The sequence below is a fragment of the Boleophthalmus pectinirostris genome, unplaced genomic scaffold, assembly GCF_026225935.1.
Source record: "Boleophthalmus pectinirostris isolate CB_2022bp ecotype Guang Dong unplaced genomic scaffold, ASM2622593v1 HiC_scaffold_17, whole genome shotgun sequence".
NCBI classification, from domain to species: Eukaryota; Metazoa; Chordata; class Actinopteri; order Gobiiformes; family Gobiidae; genus Boleophthalmus; species Boleophthalmus pectinirostris.
The window spans coordinates 5465101-5474561 of record NW_026571115.1 but is presented as its reverse complement, the minus strand read 5'-3'; the positions used below and the strand labels follow the sequence as shown (position 1 = coordinate 5474561).

The 9461-nt window shown below is 44.1% G+C and overlaps 1 protein-coding gene across 3 annotated transcripts; it reads right to left on the bottom strand.

Annotated features, from left to right (window-relative positions):
* Positions 1-16: 16 nt before the first annotated feature.
* On the bottom strand, positions 17-8519 carry anapc2 (anaphase promoting complex subunit 2). Of its 3 annotated transcripts, none has more exons than XM_055152435.1 (16): positions 8385-8519; positions 8194-8304; positions 7438-7675; positions 6739-7084; positions 5729-5861; positions 5268-5460; positions 4841-4966; positions 4642-4761; positions 4079-4196; positions 3161-3339; positions 2123-2264; positions 1704-1779; positions 1390-1593; positions 1076-1208; positions 753-994; positions 17-391 (listed from the first exon to the last, which is right to left on the bottom strand). In XM_055152435.1, the coding sequence occupies exons 2-16, from the start codon at positions 8275-8277 to the stop codon at positions 182-184; spliced, it is 2544 nt and encodes an 847-aa protein (XP_055008410.1). In that variant the 5' UTR covers positions 8278-8304; positions 8385-8519; the 3' UTR covers positions 17-181. The 3 variants fall into 3 exon arrangements, with proteins under 3 accessions (XP_055008410.1, XP_055008409.1, XP_020774124.1); XM_055152434.1 differs by having other exon boundaries at positions 8380-8514; XM_020918465.2 differs by having other exon boundaries at positions 8194-8513.
* Between the last annotated feature and the right edge of the window lie 942 nt (positions 8520-9461).

Sequence of the window (9461 nt, the reverse complement as noted above, 5' to 3'; positions counted from 1 at the left end):
AAACTTCACCTTTGGATCCATTATTGAAACATTTATTTGAAAACAGTCACTAGAGGATAATTATAAGTGCTGTGTAACAATACAGTCTGTCCCCAAGTCACTACAAAACACCTTTAGGTGACACAGGGTCCGTGAGATTGTCCATTGTTCATCTCCTGATTCTCGTATGGCTGCTGGACCTTCACTTGGACTTGGGCAGCCTGTAGACCCCCGCAGACCCAATCAGCTGATGCTCCCGGACCTTTCGCTGTAGAAACGCCTCGAGCTCCTCCACATCCATCTCCGTGACAACGGGTCCCGTGGCAACAAACATCCTGAGCATCGAGTGGATGCGCTCTAGAGTCATACTGTCCAGGTTTGTGAGCATGGCCTGAATATAGGCCCAGAACAGCTGCAACAACAACACATGGGTTAGGATCAGGGACGGGTCAGGAAGGCTCAGCAAGGTAAAGATGTGGCACTGTTGGCATGGTAGTTGTTGTTAGTATTAGTGTGAAGGCAAAACTCTGATGTGGTCTCTGAAAGTAGTGAAAAGAGTTTAGACACTTGCTCTGAATGAGTTAGGAAAGCAAGGACTAAGTTTGGACCACTGCAAAGTATTTAAAGTGAACTAACTCTGTTTTTCATGTTTTTAAGACAGAAAATCTAGTACAAGGCCTTTAAATGATCATTTTGTGTTGAGATTGGTGTCACCATTTATGTTATGTGTACATGGATCCACTCCCTTGTTTTAAAAATCTGTGCAGTCGTACCTGTAATTTCTCCTCCCTCTGCTCGGACTGTGTGGTTGTGTTTGAGTCCCGCTCTTCGTCGCTGTCGATGAGCATCACACCTCGCTCCAGTTTTTCTCTGGAAGAGCCCGTTTCCATGACACTGTAGCGCCCCCCGGCTTCTTCCCGTAGAATGCCCTGCTGCTGCCACAGGGCCAGTTTCCTGTGCACAAGGTCTCGAGGGGCCCCCAGCTGTGCGCTCAACTCCTCCAGAGTCCACTCACCTAAAGGTGGAAGCAGAGACGTGCATTAGAGTTTTAACACAGGGCAGATAAGATTAGACATAGTGCAAAGAGGAGTCGTACTCTTGTCCTGGAAGTGCAGGATTATTGCTGCGTGGATGGGAGACACTGTGAGGTTTGTGATGGTTCGATCTTCCAGCTCTACGTCCAGAGTCACTGAGCCCAGATGAGGCTTCCAGCTCAGAGTGCGCATCGCCTGGCCACACAACAACAGCCACGGTCAGTGTGAAGCAGAAAGGGACGATTATCAGGGCCTCACGTTACAAAATTATCACAATACAGTGCTATACAAGCCCCAGTGCCGTACTATGATTGGCCAAGTGAAATCTTTCAAATTATTTTTAACCTTCCAGCTCCATAATACACGTTTTCGTTACCTTTAGCTTCTCGTAGCGGTGCTTATATTCCTCCATGGCCTGGGTCACCACAGGGGGGAGCTCTAGTTTCTCCTCCTTGAGCGTGGGCCAGAACTCAGAGGAGAGGATGATGGCGGAGAGGGGAAGAGTTGGCTGCTCTTCTTTATTCAGACGAGACTCTTCCTCACGAACATTTCCGTTTATTCTGCGTGAGTCCGCCATGTCCTGAGGGAGCAGGAGATGGACTTTTAAAAACAAACATATCCACAGGCCTGGAGTATGCAGCTGCCCCTGGAGCATTTTGTCAAAGGAGTAGTTTTGGTTGTGTCCTTTACCTTGAGCATGACCTCACAGTAGTGCATGTGCGACTCTCCAAAACGCAGCTTCAGCAGCTCCACATTTCGGATTTCTCTGAAACAGAAACACCACAACAAGAGAATCTGATCAGTTTATCTGGTACAATGAAAGTTCAGAATGTAACTATGGTTCTATGATTCCCTCCTGACCACCAGACAGTGTTGCTGAAAGCACTGAATAACCTCCCACACACAAGGAATCTTTCAGTGCCTTTATCATCGCCCCCTGCCCATCAGAACACTGTAGATGTGTGAACTTGGCCTGGTGTTTGGGAGACCAGAAAGCTGCTCATTACGTCACAGGTTTGGCAATATTTTGTTTAAAAACACGTTACCTGGCGTTGAGTGGAGTGTTACCCGGTGGCGTGTGCATTACCCAGCGGTGAGTGGAGTGTTACCTGGCGGTGTTGTAGTTGAGCTGGTGCAGCAGGCGGTCGGCTAACACAGCTCTGTACTCATCGATGAAGATGTCTTTGCTGCCGTAGATACTGACGAGCAGACTGATAATGTCAGAGGAGCGCCGCTTTGAGCCAGACTTATCTGAGGCACAAACAGATGCTAAGGTCATGTGACTGGAATCTTTTTTGTTTTGTTACTGCAGAGTACAGCAGTGCTTCTCAAATAGGGCGGGGGGGCGCGTGGCTCCGTCAAGGGGGGCGCGTTTGACCTCGGGGAACATGCTTTTTTATTTTTTTATTTAGATTTTTTTTTTACTGTCCTAGAATAAAGTGCAATTGCACTTCCACTACATTAGGGGGCAGTGGCGCTCATTGGCAGAGTGTGCGCAGGGAGCATTCGCTCGGTGGTGTAGGAGTTTTGTTTGCACTGAGCATGCGCGCTTTGCACACAGCACAGAGTTTGAGTATGAAGTGTAGACACGAAGTGTAGCAGACCCTCAAGTGACACCATGAAAATTTTTTTAACAGGGATGAGAAGACAGGTGGAGAGAGACGGAGATAAAGAGACAAACGAAAATCTCCCGAAAGCTAAGACGAGGAAATATGACGAAGCATATGTAGCGCTTGGCTTCACTGTGACTACGGTGGGAGACGAGGAAAGACCGGTGTGCTTACTGTGTCTAAAAATGTTGGCAGCGGACAGCATGAAGCCCAATAAATTAAGGCGTCACTTAAATACATTACACCCCAATCACTCTGATAAGCCGCTTGAGTTTTTTCAGCGAAAACGTGCCGAATATTGCCGACAATCATCCCGCTTTGTGACTGCTACTTCAGTAAACCAGCGAGCGTTGTTGGCATCATATAAGGTGGCAGTGTTACGCAGAGGTGTACTTATAACAATTTTATAGACAAATGATACTATTTATAGTCACGCGGGGGGGGCGCGAGATGTTTTATTCTTCCTAGGGGGGGCATGACAGAAAATATTTGAGAAGCACTGGAGTACAGTATTGTGGCTGTGATGCGTTCACTTACCGGGCACAGCGTCGGTTGGATCGGGCATCCACTCCTCTGGGTCAGTCCCCTCCTCGTCACTCTCCTGCAGCTCCAGAGTCACTGGGTCTCCTCTGGACAGCTCTGAGGCCAAGTCTGTGCAGCCCTCAGCATCTCCAGTCAGACCAGCCACGATCTGACGAACAGTGTCCTCACGAGTCCTTAAACACACCACAAATACAGACTTAAGACCAAAGACTAGACAAGAGACGAAAGAGACCAGAGTCCAAACCAGAGATTAGAGTCCAAACCAGAGACTAGGCCAGTCACAATGGGACAAACAATGTCCTCACGAATCCTTAAATGCACCACAAACATATGATTCAAGAGCAGAGACCAGGGGCCAGAGCTGAGTTGAGACCATAGTCCAGACCAGAGACTATCCTGATTCTGATCTGATTCTAGACAGATAGATAGCAGCGGTCCCCAACCTCCGGACCACACAGAAAGAATATTATTATATTTTATTTTTATTTCTGTTTTATTTATTATCAGAGTCTGAACATTGTTTTATTTTGAAAAACGACCAAATTCTCTCAGTTGCATCTGTCTAAAAGTAACCTGTACTATAAGTCAGCGGTCTCCGTTTTTGCGCCACGGACCAGTTTAATGTCAGACAATATTTTCACAGACTGGCTTTGCTAACTTGTGGGTTTAATATTACTGTTAATGTATCACGTGACTGAGACAAGCATCTTGACATGCGTAAAGAATGTGTCAAGTGTGAGTCTTAAATCATCTCTCTGTTTTGGGTAACTCCATTATTCATGAGGGTCATATTAGCATCATTTTACAGGTTATGACATATCAGTGGTATAAAATATGAGGTTTGAATCGCTGATCCTCTGGTTAGTGGGCAAATCCTCACCTCACTCCCCTCACTCCCGTAGTGTTATTTACCGTAGGTACTTTCGGATGGGCTGACAGGCGACCTGCAGGATGACCATGGAAGGATCCAGTTCTCTCAGAGCTTTAATGGCTGAGATGTAAACGGTCAGAATATCAGACGTGTGAACACCTGGAGCAGAGGAAGAGTACGAGTATGACAACAGTTCCACACAATCCACACACGCTCTACGGTTCCACTCAAAGTCACTCACAGTGAGATTATGTCTTTGTGTTTTATTATGGTTGGATATAAACATGCACAGCACAGCAGGATTACACTGGAACTTTGAATGTGTTGCTTGTATGAATTCTCAGTGGTAGTACACAGAGTTTTTTACTATCAACAGTCCTCAGATAAACTTCAAATCAACCACTGATTTTACTGATAATAAATGCATATTTAATATAATATTTTACATAAGCTAAGAGAAAGCAGAATAAGCCCCTTGTTTTTGGTTGGTTTAATAATTTCACCTTCAGGTAGACCCTGACTTAACCACCTCACCCCAGAGCCGGGCGCTCGGGCACAAACGGATTGTATTTGTTGTGTAGAATACAGATGCGTTGGCACAGACCTGGGTGCAGAAGGCGACTCTCAAACGCAGTCTTCAGTGACGTGAGCAGCTGCTGTCTCTGGTTTGTTCGCTCCAAACAGAACTTGAGATCCTCGATCGCAGGTTTGGACTCTGGGAAATCTAACAAAACAAATGTAATCAAGTAAATGAACACAGCACCCTAATATCTGATTATTTTAGATATTTAAAAGACACTCACCTCGTATGATGCTGAAGAGCTCCTCGATCCTCATATTGACGTAGATTCTGCAGAAAAACTGGTGCATGTGACACCTCCACTGTTTCAGCACTGAGCCAGCACCCAAGGGACACCCAGCACCCAGGCCTGTTACAGTAACACATTTAAAGAAGAGATATATTGTTGAAGAAAATATAAACTATAAAAACTACAAACAACAATATTTAAATCAGACATTTTGTGCTCGCTATAGTTCTAATCCATGACACTTGTGGATCATTATGTTACAATCGAACATTTTTAAACAACTAAATAAAAGAAACACATCGGCTGAAATCACAGTTAGATTTTCCCAATTTGTACAGCCACATAAATGACCCAAACGTATTGTTCTATTTATCACATATTGAACGATAGTATCACACAGTACAGTATCGTGACAGCCTACCAACGGGCGACGCAGTATTCACGGGAGAAGCGGCGTCCATGGGAGAACCAGGACCCCCCTGAGGAGCAGGGGCTGTGGCTGGAGTGTGAGTCCGAGGAGAGAGAGGGGAGCTGGGAGAGGCAGCAGAGGAGCGGCCCCTGTCTGCTTCACTGGAAAAGACTTTACTGAGCCAACCCAGAACCTGCTCCAACCACTAGGGGGAGACAGAAAGAGAAAACAGATCAGAATAGTCACAATTTGAAAAAAAAAAATGACAAAGGATGAAATATTTTCTCCATGGGGTCTTATTTTTACTAAAAGCTGCTTAACCCTGTAGTTTAGACCTTTTTATCCAAACAAAGGTTGTATTGTGGTGACTGAAGGCATCTAGTCAGTTTACGTTTTAATAATGCCACTATCTGTGTTCTAAATATTCTGAATATGAATGCTCTGCGTTCCTATTTCTGCAGATGGTTGTTTACCTCCTGGAAGTCCATGAGGAAGGACCTTTCGTACTCTCCTCTGCAGTGTCTCTCCATCCTCTGCTCGATCAGTTTGTGCAGGATCTGAGTCACAGCCTTCGAACTCACCCACTCCAAGAGCTGCAGCTTACACCTAAACACAGGGCACATCTCTCTATATTGAAGACAAGTATACATAAGCACCCACTCCCAGAGCTGTAGTTTACACCTGTGAAACACATCTATAATAGAACAAAATACAATAAACACCCACTCTAGGAGCTGTAGCCTGCATACAAACACAAGGAACAACAGACATTATATCGATTTATCTGTACATCTGTAGTGCATCTCCTGACCAGGGTATCCCCAGGTTTGACTGCCCTAAATTTAAGACTTTTAAAGACCTTTTTAAGACCACTTAAATGAAATTTAAGACCAACATTGCACCCACTAAGCAAGCGGACAAAACAGATCCAATTCTAAAAATGACCAACCAAAGACCGAACTATATCTAGAATCTAAGAGCCACTGTGGATTAAATTTACACTTCCCCATGATCCATCCAAAGTCTTCCTCCACTCTACTGATTGTTTACTCATTGCCACCGGCACCAGAAACCAAAGTATTGTTTGTGCATACTCTATATTAGACGTTCATGCACATTAAGTGATTTCATGTTTTTTTTCCTCCCTCTGTTTAATATTACACTGCAGCCCGGTTGAATAAACATAAAAAATAGGCTAATGAAATTCAAGACCTTTGTGAAAAAAATAAGACTTGGACAACATCATTTAAGACTTTTTAAAGCCTTCATTTAGGAACATGAAATTTAAGACTTTTTTAAGACCCAGTTTTCTCATATGTGCTGTTTAGTTTGGACTTTATTGGTTCCTTCTAGGACCACCTAAAGATATATTTGGCTTGGAGTACCACCTGACCTAAATCCGGACTAAAACAGGACTGGAGCTTCTTTGAGAGCACCTGTGTGAAGACCTAGGCATGCACATGTGTTTTTGTGTCACACTCACAGGACATGGCTGAGGCGCTGTAGTTGCTCCAGGGCCTCTCTGCACCAGCACTCCTCTGTGTTCACTGCACACCCAGCACACAGCGCCCCCTCCTGGCCGTCTGCCCCCTCCTCCGGCACCTCCACTCCATCTCCCCCTTCTCCCCCCTCTCCCCCCTCCTGCCTCATGTACACTGAGAAGGTTCGGCTGTAGAACTCCAGAACTCTCTCCTCCAGCTCCGGACAGGGGCGCGAGAGGAGCAGGGCCCGGATCACTGTGTGGGCACGGTCAGAGAGTGAGACAGGGACAGAAGCAGGGGCAGAGGCGGACGCAGAGCTGAAGGGGGGCTGCAGACGCTCCAGGGCACCTACAACCAGAGAGGAGATGATTAAATACTGAAGACTTTAGAGAGTGGGTGTGTTGGTCTTTATAATGCTATTCACTCATCAAAAACATGCCTGAAGAGGTTGGAGATGTCATCCACACAAGACTGATAAGAATATCCAGGGCTGAAATTATTCTAATGAGGGCTGGAATGATTCTAACGAAGGTATATGCACTTATTGTACTACCACGTGACATCACAAGGTAGCGAGGAGTATTTTATGTTTGAGAGAACTGTGTTAAACATGTGTGAATGAAATGTTAGTGATGAGGAAACTACATTATAACAGATCAGAAAAGTGTAACATGGGCTATTTAACCTAAACAGAGACTCACGGAGCAGAGGGTCCAGTCTGTCGAGCAGCGTCTGAAAAGCAGAGACCAGGACCCCGGCACGGCCCCTCTCGTCCACGTCATTCTCCGCTCGCTTCAGTCCAGACCAGAACTCAGGAACCACAGACTCCGAAAGACGCATCTGCAGCGCCTCTAACAGGAAACCCCCCAAATAACACTCTACGCCGTGAGCTCTGAGCACAGACAGGGCGTCTGAGAGAGGCAGAGGGGAGGGAGACAGCTGTGGAGAGAGGACGGACAGTCAATATATGGTACAGAGGAGTGAGAGAGAGTTTATTATGGTACAGAGGAGAAAGAGCCAGCAGAGGAGCAGAGTCTTTATACTAGACAAAAAAACTAAGCAAAAATATTCATCATCAAATGTATTACTCAATTACTCATCATTTTCTGGATGCAACTGGGTTGGAGTGTGGCATAAGTTTCAACACTTAACACTCAACAAATACCATATGTTGCTGTTTGTAGTGATTGCTTCAGAATTGGCTAATAAACCTTTTGTGTAGTAGTCCTGTTCAGTTCTGGTATCGTCCTGTAAAGTCCTGGTAAAGTCCTAGTTTAGTTCGTTTCAGTCTTGATCTGTCCAAGATCAACTCCTGGTTAATCCCATCTGTCAGATCTAGATTTAGACCTCGTCAAGTCCTGGTTTAGTCGTGGTGTAGTCTCGGTTTAATCCCGGTTTAGCCCCGATTCTCTTCATAATGAAAAGCTAATATAACAGTGGTAAAGTGTCGTCCTCACCAGAGCCTTGGTGGCAGAGTCCCAGGCTTCAGAAAGACTCATGTTCAGAGTGGACTCTGCGGACTCCATCGCTGCCTCCTCCATTCTCACAAACTCTTCACAAAATCAGACCTAAACATACAAAAACATCCAGTAACAGCGGAACATGTCCCTACGAGCAGCGCACACGGAGGCTCCCGGACATACCGCACCGTAAAGTCCCGCAGTGGAGCTGAAATAGCCCAAAATGTTCATGTATTTTCATATTTTTGCAGCAGATTGTGCAGCATGTTTCTGTTCTCGCGGGTCCAGGACTACTTCCGGTCAGAGCTGACGCGCGTGCTGCCCTCTACCGCTGACCATAAAAAAGCAGTTAAAAGAGCAAGAATAAAGTTTAAAAAGTACTTCATTAATCAACTCATGTTCTATTTCTAATGCAGGACATTAAATATTAAAAAACACATGTATTAATGCTGCAATTTAACGTATCACGTGGTCACAGGCTGCAACTGAAATAATAGCTCAAATCTTTTAAGAGCAAAACTACTTCCGGTAATAGCCACCAAAATAAAAACAAACAAATAAACACACACACACACACACACACACACACACATATATAGAATCGCACGAGTTGAACTTGAGTTTTCAAATAGAGAAAATATGATAGGTTTATCTAAAACTATATTATTTAAGAATGCCCATACTAATAAATTAATTAATTAAAATGGCCACATGAGGTATCAAACTAGGAATAAAACATTAATTTCATGTTATCCTGTTTGCAACATTGGAATATAATAACATAAATTTATATCAGTACAAAATTTTATTATGAAATTAATAATATGATTTTATATAATTATACATTAATTAATTAATTACAACCTCCTCTGGCCTACGTTTTCCCTTCTTATTATTAATGCTCAGTGAGTAGAGCTTTACACATCAATATTTCACTTTTATCATTTTTATTTATACATTTACATTTGTTTACATTTGTAAATGTAAAACAAAGAAGAAAAAAGCAACACAATTACAAAATACTTGTTTTGTAAATTTGATCAAAGAAACTGATCACGAAATACTTCCAGTTTTATTACAAACTACTCTTTCTCTTGTGGCCACAGTTAAGAACTTCAACTAAAAGTACTTCCTGTTTGAACTTTCACAAGAAAATAAACGTCATTGTAATTCCCGAGAACCACCACAGGAGGGCAGTGTTTTCAGGCCGTCACATAGAACTATTACAGATCCATGGGCCATCACCTCTTCATGGATCTATTTTA